The sequence below is a fragment of the Drosophila mauritiana genome, chromosome 3R (assembly GCF_004382145.1).
Source record: "Drosophila mauritiana strain mau12 chromosome 3R, ASM438214v1, whole genome shotgun sequence".
NCBI lineage: Eukaryota > Metazoa > Arthropoda > Insecta > Diptera > Drosophilidae > Drosophila > Drosophila mauritiana.
This window is the reverse complement of record NC_046670.1, coordinates 17,880,590-17,896,987: the sequence shown is the minus strand read 5'-3', so window position 1 is coordinate 17,896,987 and position 16,398 is coordinate 17,880,590. Positions and strand designations below refer to the sequence as shown.

The window sequence follows — 16,398 nt, the reverse complement described above, 5'->3', positions numbered from 1 at the left end:
ACACGGATGGGGGATGTGCCCTTATCCCTTATCCTAGCCAAAAAGGTTATTCCACGTCACCATTTCTACGCTCTCCTCCGTTTTTGCCGACATGCAAAATGTTAATTCATTTCAGTGGTCCTGAACCGGATTTTTATCAGGACGAACAGGAGCTCTGTACGTAGAGTACGAGAATAACTGAGCAATTTGTTGTCTATGCCAGGACTAAAATAAGGGCAAAAAAGCACCACTTCCGTTTCCGCTTTCAGCCAAATGCGGCTTTTGGTCCCGATGGACTTTAAGTTCAGTTTCGGACTCCTGTTCAATTTTTTTCCCATATTTTTTAAGCCCCTGCATGAACTTTTTCACTTCACATGTTTAAAATCTCATCTATCATCCGGCGTGCTTAACTTTATAATAACTGAATTTCCGTCATTTAACTTCATTGCAGTGAAAAATATTGACTTTTAATAACTTTGTAGCCCGGGGCAGTGCGCTTCACTGTGGGCGCCGACTTGTTGAAAAGCTGCCTTAAATTAAATCATATATGTTTTACAAAATATATATATACGCAGCTTGGCAACTCAGCCAGGCGAACAGATGGGTAAAGCTAATTGACATTAATGAAATTCGACTAAAATTAAATTCGAGCTGGGAAGTCATCAGTTTGGGTACTTAACTTAATGAGCGGAATTGCTAATAACACGTGTTACTTATACCTGGTTAACCACCGAAATTATTGGGTGCGCTAATTAAATGACAATAAAAAGCAAGGTATTCCAGTTGATTGGAATCAAAGGAAGCAAGATAACATTGCTTAATATTGAAATATGTTTTATTAAACACATAAGTACACAACAAGTGCCTCAAGCTATCTGTTTTTAAATACCTCTTTACCTAGTTAAGCCCAAGTTTGACAACGAACAACCTTTAACTAACCGTTATTTGCCAGCCAAACACCAGCGACCTTTTCGCCTACTCCCAGCCCACTGTACAGTGAATACTGACTAGCTTTGTTTGGCGCTGTATGCTGAGTGCTTTGCCATTGGGAGTTACAAACTGCGAGTATGCAAAAATGAAAGACCAATGGGACTGAGGAAAGCGACTAGCAAGTGTGGGTGCCAAACTACATGTGTATGGCCCCCAACTAAACAGCAAAATCAAAAACAGCCACAACGACAAAATCAGCAACAATATCGAGGTAAAACTACTTCGACATCGATGTTTGTCCGATACTCGTAATGGTTTAGTTTGGCGCCCACTCGGCTATCGAAAAACGGATAGGAAAACCAGCTTGCACTAAGAAATAAAATCGATTTAATCGATTAAATCGATTGGTTACTAATTATACCAATATATGTAGATATATATTAAAATATTAATACCAAATCCTTTAAAGTCACAACATATATTTTAGAAAACTTTTAAATATTATCGAGTTAATCCAACTATGGATTATTTTTCTCCATGTAGGACTTGGGTATTGGAAAGAGTTTCCATACGCGGACAGCATGGGCTGACCCAACTGACGTACTAACTATATGGCGAGCGTGGTCGTCGAGGGTCTCTGGGGATTCCAGGGAGGCATTCGGGGGACAGGTGAGAGCACATTTACATGACGCGGCGAAAGTGAAACGCGCCCGGAGCTGTGATTAGATGCAGATGCAGATGCAGGTTCCTGCTCCCCAATGGCGGGCATGTGGACATGCGGCGACAGGCAACATCAGCGGCATTTGACATGTGTTTGATTGGGCGGACAAAGGAGCAGGATCGGGGCGATGGTGAGCTGGGGGCCAGGTCGGAGCGGGCACCATTGAACCATCGAAGCAGCACCATGGAGCCAGTAAATGGGAAAGATATCGAAAGATGCATATCGAAGCACCAAATATCCTGTAATCTACATGTAGGTATATAGGTATAGCAAACGATTTCAGTTCGATTAAAATTATTTTTTTAGAAAATAATAATATTCTTCGAATTTCAGAATGTAAAAGATTGATTTAAATAGCCTTAAGACACAAATAATTACATAAAGATATAGGGTATATTTAGTCTGCTACACATCTAACAAAATACGCTTGTGACTGCCATTCTTACAGTGGGAGTTGTAAAATGTCTGACTGGCGGGCACAAATTAATGCTGCCGCCGAAGTCGGGAAGGTGGAAGTTCCAAGTCAAGTAGCACGGGTTTCGATGCCCCCAGTCCAAGTCCCAGTCGCCCCTATTTCACTCGATTTTTTGAGCGATGAGCCGACAAGGCGGATCCGACAGCAGCCAAAAGACCAGCATTGCACTGATGAGGTTGCTGCGGCTGTGTTGCAGTTGCTGCTGCTGCAAATGCAGCTAATGTTGCTGCTGCTGCTGCTGGTGATGATGATGGCGGCAGTCGCTCAATCAGCTCAAACATCTGTTGCCAACAGCTAACTTGACAGAAGTGACATGAAGGCGGTCAAGAGCGGCATTTTCAGTTGGCCATCGAGAAAAATTGGCAGAATTGATAGTGCAAGAATCGGATGTCTGATTTTTTCATTGTCTTTAGATTTCGAATTCACGGAAGATTCTCCCACTTGATAGAATTTCTTGCTCCCTCTTAACTTTAATTAAAAACCCCCATTCTTTAGATGCGATCAATTCACTTGGGTCTATTTTAGTGGCATGTATTTTCGTTATTCCGAAAACCAACTGAGCCATGAAAATGCAACGCGTTGCATTGTAATTTATAGCAATTTCCTTCTTGCTGCGACTGCACTTTTCGTGTTTGGCTCTCTGATATGGAAATTTTATGCGGCCAAGGAAAATTTATTAATTTATGCAAGACTTGGTCTTATATTTATTTGTTGTTGCTGCTGCTGATGTTTTGGTATGATTTTACGCTACATTTGGCCGTTGCGAGCAGAACAATTTATTAAGTCTTCGATGTGGTTGAGTTCGCTGAGTTTGGCTTTGCAGTGAATTAATTTAATGATGGTGGCAAACCACGCACTCTGCCCCCTTCGCATGTCATCTAATTGCTCTCGGGGTTATCGGTTTCTTTACTTGGAATTTGCTCTTGTTTAGTCGCCACCACTTGGGGACACGCCCAACGCCCCCATTTGGATAAGTGTGAGAAGGCACTGAGCGAAAAAGCCAAGTTTTCTGGTGTCAAATATAAGTTTCTTGTAAGCTGCAACCAAAAATCATTAGCTAGAAACATATATTTTGCTTTGATAATTAAAAATTATATATTTTGTTTATAATTGAACATGTTTTTCCAGTGCATTTGTTTTTGTAGGCGTCCGTTTCCTGCTGCACGCAACGCACACAACTGCACTAATTTCCATGTTGGGCGTCGTGTAATTTCCATGATTTCTGTTTTCCATCTTTGTTGCAGCGTTGTTTTTTTTCGAAACTGTTACATATCTGGTTATTAGCGCTCTAATGAACCTCTTTCCAGCTGCCAATCATCGGATGAGGAGTTCGCGGGGGCAGCAGAAGCCAACACTTGTATTTGTTGGTGCTAGTTAAGATGGAAACAAAAAAAAAAAGGTTTACCCAGACTCAAGTTCACATAGTCGGTGTCCAAACGAAATGCATCCGAGTGCACAAGTTGCAAGTTCGTGTGGGAGGCGTGAAAAGTGGGTTTTCTTCGCCTCCTCAGTTTACTTTTGGGGTTTCTTTACGTCATTTAAATTGGTCATTGACACTGGACAACAATTGGCGGGGGAAAAGGGCGTGGGTAAATGGTTTATAGAGGAAATACTTCAAAGTTATTAGGTCCATAGATGAGTGGATAAATTCGGTGACAAAAGGTACTCTATATTATTATTGGATTATTTACTATATTTCCCATCTCAAATGTCATTTGAGCTATATTAACCCTGAACTTCTTATCACATCAAGACGGTCGCATTGATTAACTTAATCTCGCAATGCAATTCGAAATTGAAAGGCTTCAACAGTCAGCAAATCGCAGCTGAATACCCACATTGTTGTTCAATCATTATACATAAATTCCCCAGTTAATAAAATTCCAGTCCCTGGACACAAGAAATGCAATAAAAGCTGATCCACTGGTGCGTTCCCTGTGGTCGCGAGGATCAGCAGACGCATAATAAATAACAATAATTGTGCGAAATTAAATTATCAATTGCAGACAGAAGCCATAAATAAATGATGAGTGCAAGTTCCGACTGACTGTGTGAACCAAAAATGTTGCAGACGGCCAAAGGGAAATTGCATTTTCCCACAGGACAAACGCATGGGGTTCACTGGTGAGGGGTGAGGGGGTAAGGGGCGATGGTGGAAAATTGCATGCAATAATTGCACAGCGAGTGGTTTTGTGGCCACGCAGCGGAAGGGAAGTTTCCCATTTCCGTTTCAGTGTTTCGTGATCCTGGGGCACGTGCAAAGAAAATATTTACACACCCGCTGATGTTTCGATTCGCATCCCTTTTCATTTATTTTCCCCTAATTTTCCTGCGAAATTAATGGAAATGTGCGCATATTGCTGGCCATATATCACGCCCTCTAAGCTGCATTCGTTTGCCAAAAATTACGCATCCAATAAACTATGTTTTTAAGCAGAATATCTACACAAAAACAAATGTAATTTACTGTTAAGTTTATTTACTAGTTTTAACTTTGAAAGTACGCATTGTAATGACGTCAATGTGTTACAGTCAACGCCAACACATAGTCACTATATATTAAATTTAGTGATGTTTTAAGGCAGCCACGCCTCGTCATCGAAAGCTGCTCTAATTTGCCATTGTACTGCATTTTGTATTGAATTTATTACGTTTGTCCACACACTTGTGTGTCACATGGTGGCCCCACCAAACTAATGGCTTCCAATCAGCGATGTTTGTTCAATGTTATTGCGGTGACTGCGACAGGTGCGATATAGCATTAAAAAGCGGTGGGTGAGGGATGCGGGGAAGTGGGCAGTAGTAGATAAATAAACTGGGGTTAGGCATTCATTACGCCCACCTGGTATGGCATATCGAGCGCGAAATAAAGCCAGTGAAATTTGCATTCAATGAAGTCGAAAATTAATTAAATCAGCCGAAATCAAAGTGGCCAATTGCATTTTTTAATCAATTTATGTATCAATCAATTGGGCACAATTGCTTTCAATTCAATGTGCTGCCCAAAAAGCGATGCAAAAAAATGAAATTTCAAGTGGTTGAGAGTAAATATGAAAAACAACAAGGAACAAACTCCTGAGTTGTTTAAATAAATAAAATCGCTATAAATTTGCATAACTAAAGGTCTGAAATAAGCATGCCAAATCTGAGATAATTCAATCAAAAGCAGAGTGATCTTCCCATAAAAAATGTATGTATGGATGTATGTACTTTGTGACGCCAGCCTGGATCTTGATTAATATAGATCAAATCACAGCAGAACAAGCAGAACAAGTCTACTGTGGCGTCTGACGTCCAGCTGCTTCAATTAAGAAATTTCATTAAAGCCAAGAAGAAAATAAAGGAAAAAAACAAGAAAAAAAGAAAAGAAACCGGCCACCGAAAGAGAGAGTGGAAGAACGAAGAACATGTAGAGTCTTCTGAAGGGGAGAAGATGCGAGGAGGGGGATCCCCTGAACTTGGAACGACCGTCGATGATTGAGATAAACAACGCAGGTCCCAGGTCCATCGTAACCATCCAACTCTCGATTCGCCGGAAGCTGCCTGCACTAGCGCACATAAAAATCATAGTGGCGCCCCCTAGCCCCTCTATAAAGTACTCACAGAACGATCCTAGGCACTGCAAAAAATATTGTATACCTATAATATAATAGTTATTAGCTCGCTATAAGTTTTTGGATTGCATTTCGGCAATGTTAAAGCCACATCATATCATATTAACCAACTCTTTGAATAACTCACATAATAAATTTCTTCAAATGTTAATCATTCTCATTTTTTGCAGTGCACAAAATTCGCTTTGCTATAATTTAGTAAAAATCTTCATTTTTATAGCCTGCATATTAGTTTTTGAAGAATATTTATGGCCCGAGCTGTTGAGTCGACGCCTCCCCAGAATAATGATAAATGCGCCCAGATCCTCAGTTCCGATTAACATCTCACAGCTAGTTAGTGCAGCCCAAGACGATTCAACTTATTTTTCCAACGTAATGGTGATTGATAATCATATAAATATCCATTTTACACTGATTTATGTTCGACACAAAATAGCAGCAACTGAAATTGAACGATATGTTGGAAAGGAAAAGCAATTTTACGCTTACATATTAATCAAGTGTTATTTTTGAAAAGATTGTAGACCATTTCTTCACTTTTCTATGTTATTTCCTAGAACAATTCAACAAGTCTGGTTTGTTTATTTATTGCCAGCCAAAAAGCCAATAACTTTAAATCATTGTCTATCTGACACTTCAAAAACGGAAGAACTTTTAATCTTTTGATAATAACCGATCAATTTATCTCCCGCTTAGTTCCATTCAAAACCACATGTGAAAGTCATGAAAAATTGCATTAATTTGAATTTGAATCGATTAATCGATTGACTATTCATAGCCAATTTCAAAATCATTTCGAAACATCCGAAGTGAGACTTGTTTGCTTTGGCTTGGCCAAAATGCATAAATCGGGTTTATTTCTCGCACTGCCATCATCACATTGATTTCTTGGGAGCGTTTCAACAATTTAACGCCATAAACAAATTTCGGGTTGGTTTGCCAAAAGTCAGCAAAAATGGTTGTTGTTCGCTTTGTTTATTTATAAACGGAGCTGCCGTTGATTTTGGGGCCATCTTCCCGGGAAGTTCAACATCAAAGTTGTCTGGAACTTTGCCATGGATTATGTGCATGTGAAGTTCTCGGGGAATTTGACCCACTGTGGCCATAAAGTTTGTGTATTGCCATTTCCGCCTGAGGCGGCATAAAATGCTGTCACTCCAAGCCGCAAGCTGACCACACAGCGAGAAAAAAGGGGGGAGGACAGCTGGCCATTGGCACACTCCTCTGTGGTGTGTCTCTGTCAATTAAAGTTGAACTCCAGATGACCCTCTTCTAAAACCTCATAGCTGAGTAAATAAAAGGCGCAAGGGAATTGAAAAACACACAAAAAATAAAATCATGTTCATTTTCTGTCTTTGGTTTGATTAAAAGTAAATAAATTATCGATAAGCATATCACATTACAGTTTGATGATACTCGTTCCTCAGTTTTTTTTTTAATTTTATGGCCTTTTCAGGGTCTCTGCGTTAATGGAGTGTTTAATTGTATTTTTAAAGCATTTTGTTTGTGGCTTGTAAAGTGACTTTTTATCGACGGCTTCACCCAAATATAAAAATGTAAAAATATTAATCAGAAAAAGAACATTTTACGATTTTATGATTATTAAACAAGAAGTCAACAAAACTTCCAAGTTTCCCACTTTCAAAAGGTCAAGCTTATATGAGCTATCAGATTTTGTTTCTTTTACTATTCAAGGTAATTCATATTCCATATTTCCCATTTCAATGTCAAATTTTCGCTTTGATTTAATTGAATTAATAACTGAGCTTGGGCGTTTATTATTTATAGCCTTGAAATTAATGGTTTATTCAAATTAATTGGATTTATTTGGCTTACAGTAGCTACCAAGCGTAGCAAATTTCATTTGGACTTGTTGACATTGCTTGAACTCCCCCTTCTACCTCTAGTTTTTATTATTCCCCCATTTAGTTGTCATCGTCATCATTATTGGGGGGATATCTAAACAAAGGCCAACTTCGCTACAACAATAATAACAGGAAAAACAACAATAAAGGCGCTTTTTGTGCAATTGAAAAAAAGAAAGTTTTGCGAAATTAGACTTTGTTTTGGACGGAAAATTGCTTGAATTGCAAAACAAAAAGCTGAAAAGCAAAAAAAAACATTGCGGTCATTGTTTCTGCGTGGTCCCACTGCGAAACTCATTTCAAATGGTCCCCAAAAAGGTTAAAAAAAAATCAGCAAATAATAGTCTAAATACTGCTGAGTGGGGGAAAGTGCTTGTAATTTGAAAATAATTGAGTCAGACAAAGAACTAAAAATAGGGCAACAGTAGATACATGTGATTTGAATTATTTATAATTTGTTTGATTACTTGGTGTATCACATAAATATCAATTTAAATATAATAGTTTGATAACCATTAATTAAACAAATTATTTCAATTACTATACGTGCTTTGAAACCTGCCAACCGAATCTAAGAAGACTCCATTAGTCGAAGGGTATTTATAGACCCGCGATCAACGAAGCGTTAAATCAAACATTTGCCCAGTCAAACAGTTCGATCAAACTAATTAATCATAATTTCGAACGATACAAAAAGACGCCAATGAACATCGAAAATAAAGATTGCAAACGAACTTCCAAGGGATTGAGTGTTGTGGGATCAATGGCCCACCAAGATTGAACTTTCATTCGATAAAAAAAGAGAATCATAAAAACGACTTTATGTGGGTTGGGCAAAATGCAATGGAGCGGCAAAACAGATCGATCTTGTTGATGCATTTCCCAATGCCAAGAAAATGAGGAAAACCATTTAGGGTGCTCTCATTGAACAGAACACAAACTATGAATGAAACTAACCATGTGCTTGATCTTCGTATTTGTAAATTAAAGCTAATGACTTGTACAAAAACCATAGGAAAAGAGTAGAAATTGATAAACACAAAAAAAATAGAAGAAAAGATGGGAAGAAAATCCCCAGGGAACGAAGATGATTCTGCATTCGACTTTTTTGTGGCTGCTGCCGGTATAAAAGCAGCGGGTCAAAATGCAGTAACACAACGGCTCTCCTGTTTTTTCTCACCTTTTCTCAACCATGTGAAGTACAGTGGTAACTCGAAAAGATTTACTCGAGAAACTTGCTTATGTGTTGGTCTAAAATGTATTAATTTCGAAATGGTTGTCATAAGTTTTTATATGTAAAAGACCCAATGTAGCTTGAATGTAGCTTCACTTATATCGACAGACTCCTGTAGCGATTTCCAGTGGGAACAGAGACGGCCAGTGGAGATACAGTTAAAGCGGCTTCCAGCTGCAACAACTGCAACTAGCAACTTGCAACTTGCAGCAGACGCCATCAGTCTGGAACCAATGGAGCGGTGCCCGTTTTTGGAGAATGGCTTTATGGCCCCGGTGAGTCATAGCTTTTTTACCCATTTTCGTTCTTTGAATTCAGAACGAGCGTGGAAACGGCGAGAATGGACGAAAGAGAGGCAAACAAGTTACCTGCAGAGGCAAGGAAATGAGGACCGCGGGCTGATTGCGTGACAGTTGTGTGGGTAAGCGGCTTAGCAGACTGTCCCAGCCAGACTCACCAGATCCGAAGAGTTCGGGATGGAAAACCCCCCGTATCATGGACCATAACTTGCGATCAGCTACCGAAATGAATAATGATTTCATAGGGCACAGACTGCAGACCCAAGGGAAATTAAATTGTAATCACTGGAATCACCATTAATTGTCAGGTCGTCTCATTCATCAGCATCTGCCCACCCAGAAGATCTAATTCGACTTAGATTTAGTGCTGTACCAGTTCCAGCTTGAGTTGAACAAACTAGTTAGTTTGGGCTTCCAATTAAAAAATTAACACATTCGCTTGGGATCTTACGAGATTCAAGTCAATGATCGGAAAACGACTACAACTTTGTTGCAAGCGATGGATTAAGATAAAGCGGAATTGAAAAAGCGTCAAAGCGAAAAAAAAAGGTTTAAAAAGTAGTACCCGCAGTCTAGACAACTGGCCAGCAATTTGCTTACAATGATATAATTAAGTTTTATAATAATTTAATTCAATTCATTTAAGAGTCAAACATCATTTAATGGAATCAAACATAATTAATTTTCAAAATGCATAAATTCGAGTAATTTACGATTGTAGACGACCCATTTTGCAGTTTTCCTCCACTTTTCTAGGCACTATTTTTGAAAATTTAATGACGACAAGTCTTCAGATCCTGAACCGCAAAACCAAGTAAGTTTCCCTCCTCGGGCAAAGTGGAACGGAAGAGAAGAAGAGAGGCTGGGAAATCAAAACGCAGAAGGCAACAAACAAAACAACAAACAAACCCCAAGACCTACTTCAACCGAGAGAAAGAGACGGCAGTAGAAGTAGGACAAAAGTGGAAAACAAAGACGATCGAAAACAGGATGCGCATGCGCAGTAGAAACGAAACGAAATGGAACGTAACCAAAGGTGAACATCATTATCATCAGAACTAAAAAGAAAAAGAAGAAAAAGCGAAATCAAAGAAATCAACAAATAAAACATAAAAGGAAACGATTCTCAGGGGCAGTGCAAACAGACACAAAAGATGAAGCAGAACGCGATAAGGCAGCCCAAAAAGGAAATGTGGGAGGAGGGGCGAGGACAGAGAACAAGGGAGCAAAGATACCGAACGGAGGGGACAAATGGGAATGGCAAACGATAAACGTCATCGGCCAGATTATGCTGCATAAATTATCAAATGCAAAAAGACACTACCAAAAGGGAGCGCCGCACAAAGTGGGAAGAAATCCGAATGCGAAGAGAGCAGCAGACATTGCGCGCTGTAAATAATTGTAATTTACGTGGAGAAGGGTACCGGCTCTACCCTAGCATTTACTATTGTGTTCATAATATTAGTAACGGTTGCATGCATTTGAAAATGCACGATTTTACATTGTCCAAAAGTACTATGTACATATTCTTTCGAATTTACCAACTTTTTTACTTGTTTTTAGACACTAGACCAAAGTATGCACACAACACATCCATTTTATCTTTTACCAAATAAATTATGAGAGGCAAGTTCTATTATTTGCACCTGTGCTGTGCTATATACTCTACCTGCCTGAGACGCCGCGGCAAAGGTAAAGAGAACCCATGGTTGAGGATAAAACGTGAGGGAGGAGGAGTAGGCAAGAGCAAAGCCAGAACAGCACGTACAAGAAATTAGCAAACACAGAACGAGCTAACGAAGCAGAGAGCCAAAGAGAGCGCGGAGGAAGAGGAGGAGCTCTAAGAGTCGTAAAGAAGTAAAAGCGAAACGGCTGCGCAACGGATTATGATGTTCCCCAACCTGATCATGATGATGATGAATGGATTGGTCTACGACTCACACAGACGATGGGGAAAATAGTGGAAAGGGGGAATAGTCCAATGAGCGGGGTCAGGGAAATCGCCTGCGGGGGCAGTTGGGCAAATGGAGTTACTAAAAAATAAGAAATAAAAAGACACCAACACACACACGACAAGAACATGGACATGGACCACGCGCTCTCTTTCACTCCCCCGTCCTCTGTCTCTTTCCTTTTTCTGTAATCGTGTTCGGAATCGTAAAACGTGATCGAGGGCTTTATGTGTACAATACGTTTTGCCATGGGTTTGTTTTTGTTGTTATGTTTTTAGTGTTCTTGTTTTTCAAATGATGTGTTCTTGTTGTTGGCACTTTTCGATGCCCTACAAAAAAATCTTACTTATGATTCATAGGTAATGTTCCTAGAAATCTTAAAGAAGGATTTAAATGTTAATCTAATGATAGTATCTTCTGGTTTAAAGGATCGGCAATACAGCTATAAAAAGCATTTAATTTGTATCTGTGGCCTTACATCTTAGCCACTTTACTTAGAATAATTTTAGGTTTCATTGTTCTTTTACCTTCTACTTTTATTTTTTCAAATTCTTTATCCAATTTATTGTGGATCTTGTATCTGAATGTATGATTATTTTGTTTTCCACCCTCCGGCCGACAACTTTTTCATTAGAGCGGAATAAAACAAGCGAAATCAAAGAACAACAAGGGCTATTTTTTTCGTGTTGTTTTTGTTTTTTTAGCTGCTTTCAGTTGTAATCTCAATTTTCGGTTTTAGCTCTTCAGATTGCCACAACTCCCTCTACTTTTCCTGTCTTCTGCCTTTTGGTGGGTAATTTACAAGTCTGGGCAGCAAAATTTACATGTCTACACTGTGTTGTTGTTTTTCTTGAAATGTTGGTTGTTGTCGTTGTAGAACTGTTGTTGATGTTCTTGTTGAATTGTTGTTGTAGACCATTGGATGATGGGCTTGGCTACAACTGCTGAACTTGTGGGTCAATGAATCAGCGCGTGGATCCGCAACAGCTGTGCGAACTCTTGACGGATCGTTTGGAGGAAGTTAATTTGAGAAGGAGAAATGGGAGTGGATATACATAGCAAAGATACTAAAGGTATGACCTCCGAGAAAAATAATTTAGCAAAAATAAATAACAATTTTTTAATGAAATGTTGAAGAAGTTGATTAATACTCCCATACAAAACGCATTCTTTATCAACCGAAAATTACTCATTTTCGCTTAAAAACTAATGATTCACCTAATGGAACAACAAAGGAATTTTGCTATTTTGTTAAGAGATCTTAAATCTTTGATGGCAAACCCAAAATTTGGCTATCTAATGGAAATGGAAAATATGGGAACTTTCATACTTTAAATTGAAGGCGATGATAATGTGGAAACAAATGGATGAAATGCAAGAGAAGAGAAGATCATCTGCTCCCTCATCCCTTGGCTGTACTTCTTTTTCATCACCACTTAATTTTTTTGACGAAAAGCAAACAAGCATTTTCTTATCAGACAGAAACATAAAAAACGTCTTGAATTGCTCGTCTTTCAGTTGTTGATTCTTCTATTCAGTCTTTTATTTGAATTTCTAACACATCAGCTAGCGCGTCTCACTTTCGATAAGAGTTTTTTCACAGAAATATGGTGTGAAGTTCCAAGTATAGAACATTTATAAAGTGTCATATCGTTTGGAAAACGCTTCAAATGGCACCTGCCATCTCATAAAAAGTATTTGCATAAATATTAAAACTCCGTAATCAGCGTTATAATCTCAAATAATGCCAATTATTAATAACGCGCCACTGTAAATGGTCGCACACCTTCTAGACAAACGCCCACGTACTCATGGTAAAAAAGCTTACGCGACGAAAAGAAACTCGAAGAACTAAACAGTGATCGCTCCAAAATTGGAAACCTTAATATAATTATTGCTCTGCAAAAATTATTTATTTTCATCATCGAACATATTTTCCCAATCCAAATTACTAGCTCTTTTCTTCCATTGAAAAAAAATGTAAAATTTTACTTAACGAATGCTCCCTGTACAGCAAAACCAATTAGCAGAGATGAGAATTTCGAGAGCCGATCGCGAACAATTACGTGAATAATTTACAGCTGAGATATGGGCTACTAAAGCTGCCAACGCATTGTGGGATCAGGTAGATCATACAGAACCGGTTAACAGAAGGTGTTTTCGTGTATTTTAATCGAAAGGTGGTTTCTACACCAGAAAAATACTATATATTGCTGATGTTTACCAAGAATATTAGTAAATTCCGATAGAAACAAATACCCTTTGCTTGTAATATTTTCTCCCCGTGTACGAGATTAAGCCAGGTACTTACCGGTCTTGAGACGATCGTTAATTAGATCCTCGATGAGCTGCGGACACTCGCACTCGATGGCGTAGCAGAACTGCTTGAACTTCTCGAATCCGTTCTTGGCAATGATATCGATGAGATTGGAGCACTGGACGCGAAGGATTTCGGCGTCGTTTAGCCCAGAACATGGTCCCCCGCCAGAGGGCGTTAGTGAGCGACTGTCGCAGTTGGCGTCTCCGTTTACGCTGGCGCACCTGGAGGATCCACTGCCTCCGCTACCGGCACTGCCCCCGCTGGCCGTACTCCCACTACTGGCGACGGCACTCAGTTTCCGCTTGGTGAGCGAGGGTGCACTGCCGGGAGGCTCCACTGTGGCAGAGGCGGCAGCAGAGGGCGTGGGCGTAACTGCGTTGTAGGGCTTCAATAGGAGATCCTCTTCCGATTGACTGAGCACCGAGTTCTTGACCAGAACCGCCAACAGATCGGTGCTCCCCAGGTCCAGCATAATCCGCTCCTGGTGGCGGGAGAGCAGGGAGCGCACCTCTTCCTCTTCCTCTCGCGTCATCTTGGCTTGCTCCGTTGTTTACTGTTACTTCTTACTGTTATTTATTGCACTCTCCAGCTACACAAACAAATCACATTGCCATTTTGTCGGCATTTTCTTGTGAGACTTAAAATTTATACGAATTGGATTCACTTTTATTTTTTATATTTATATTAGCTTTTTTGTTAATTATTTCAATGGGTTGTACGGTTATTCGAGCACTAGTAGTTTAGCTTAATAATTAATTCACTGGCTTGCACTTTATTTGCTTTATATTGCCAAACAAAAAACAATAGTAGTGGTTTCATAAACAGTTATATTTTAACTGTTATTAGTTTAAGCTTTGTTTAATCCGTTTTATTTAAGATTTTCTCACTTTTAGACGAGTAACACGTAAAATCGCGCGCCATTTATGTTTTTCGTTTTTTATTACACCGCAATTCGCTAGCTGAAAATTCGTTAGTTCGTGTGTGCTGTTCAAAAATGATTTATGTTTCCGAGATCAAACATTTAAACTTTTACCGGCACTTTGTCGCATTCGTATTTGTTTGTTTATGTTTTAAAACGCCTGTATGGATTTCAAGTTCACGACTCGGCCATTTCAACTCGTCCGCTCCGCACAACCGCACAAGCGCGATAATCTGAACCGAATGAGAACCGAATTTGAGCGAAGCAGCTGCAAAGCAAACGCAATCGTCAGAGATGCGTCGTTGCGGCGAAAAACCTGTTTCTGGCGGGGAAATGTGCAAGCGTTATAGCTAAAAAATGAAGAACTGCGTGAAACTGACCTATGTTTGGTTTAGGTTTGGTGATGTGTTATTTTTATTTGCTTATATCTATTATTGAATATTTTTTAGTCGTCCTTGGATAGGCCATTAGTAAATTCACTTCGTCTGGCTATTTAGATTTCTTTCTAGCGTTTAGCTGGTAACCGCTAACGGATCGCCATTACTGGCGAGTAACAGCAAAATGGTTCATCAACAAGTTATCGATAACTTAAGTCGCATAACCGTTATTGAATAGGAATTTAAAATTTTACAAATTCAACATTAAATCTTATTTTAAAATAAAGACTTTTCTTAAAAATTAATACATGAAAAATAACAGGGCAAACAACATGTCTTTGATTTTTGGACCTTTTAGGAATGACAGAAGCGTTTCCCTTTTTGTAGTTGCTTATCTTTGTTTGTATTTGCAAATTGTGTTTGCACTGACTTTGCATTTGACATTTGCCTTTAGTGCTTTTTGACTTTGTTAAAATATTAAAAACCGTAAATCAAATAAATGTGATTTAAATTGTAATGAAGTTTTCTACTAAATACAATGTAAGATAGATTTTTAAAACTTTTAAAAATAAACACTTAAAGTGCATGCAAGCATTTATTATTTTCGAAAATAAATATCCAAAGTGACTGGCAGCCTTCCGTCAAGACAGCTTCGAATTACCATATCGTGTGGGCATAATGAGGACTTTCTTGGGGTTCAAAAACCGGAATCGGAAGCAGTCTTACGGTCTGCGACACCTAGCCTTGATTAATTGCCAACCGGCCACACACTCAGCCAGATGCTTAGCCGTTTATCTCGAGTGTTTTGCTATTTTACAATCTGTTGGCCAACCTGTAACCGGTCATCATAAAGGAGGTAGCCATGCACTGTTCAAAAATTTATTGAAAACCAAGAACTTAAATCTACTTAATATCGAAAAAAACTTCATATTCTACTCATTGTAATATTGCTAACTATTTAAAATCGAACTGGATTGATTTACTAGAACCATCTTTCCTTATATTTTACAATGTTTTTTCTTCACTGTATTCCACATCCATAACATTACAGCAGGGCTCTAATTACGTGTGTTTGAATTGCGGCGCCCTGATTAAGGCCCTTTTGCAGGGCAATCAATCGATTTGCTGCGGAGTAATAATAACAGATGTTAAGCCAGACTCTGGAAACGGATAAGGATAATTACTGGAAATTAGTGATGGAGCTGCCGCCGAAAGGCGATCTGATTCCGTTGCCATTGGGGTGAACTTCTGGTTAATCGTGTGCAACGCAATCAGCATTCCTGAGATTTTCCGCCTGTCAGCAGATTAACAGGTGTCTCCGCCCCACCAAAGTTAGGCAATAGCTAAATTGTTCGCATAAATTGATTACAATAATTTGCCTATCCCCCAACTTTTAGCCGCCCTCTGCGAAATAAACTCGCTGCTGGTAAAAATTCTAAAACCGCAGATATAGAATAACAACAACTTGCTCCGTCGGCTTCCATAATTTATGCAGAAATGCAGTCGAACCCAATGAAAAGTGTCGTTCACAAATCTAGGCGGTAAATTGCTTTTTGCGATTTCCAATGCACACCCACCACACGCAAATGCAAAAGTTGTCAATCATAAATGTATAAAAAACTAGTTGTTAGAAAGGAAGAGAGTAGGAAAATGTAAAAAATGTTAAAAATATTAAACAAATGTATTATTCACTGGTTACTTCAAACGATTACG

General features: G+C 39.1%; 1 protein-coding gene across 6 annotated transcripts in view; it reads right to left on the bottom strand.

Annotated features, from left to right (window-relative positions):
- LOC117142933 (tight junction protein ZO-1) overlaps positions 1–14,542 on the bottom strand; it is an 82,785-nt gene extending 68,243 nt beyond the window's left edge. For all 6 annotated transcript variants that reach the window (XM_033307233.1, XM_033307235.1, XM_033307240.1 and 3 more), the window contains exon 1: positions 13,381–14,542. In XM_033307233.1, coding sequence (XP_033163124.1) covers positions 13,381–13,921 — 541 coding nt within the window. In that variant the 5' untranslated portion in view covers positions 13,922–14,542. The remainder of the gene's footprint in view (positions 1–13,380) is intronic.
- Positions 14,543–16,398: the final 1,856 nt, after the last annotated feature.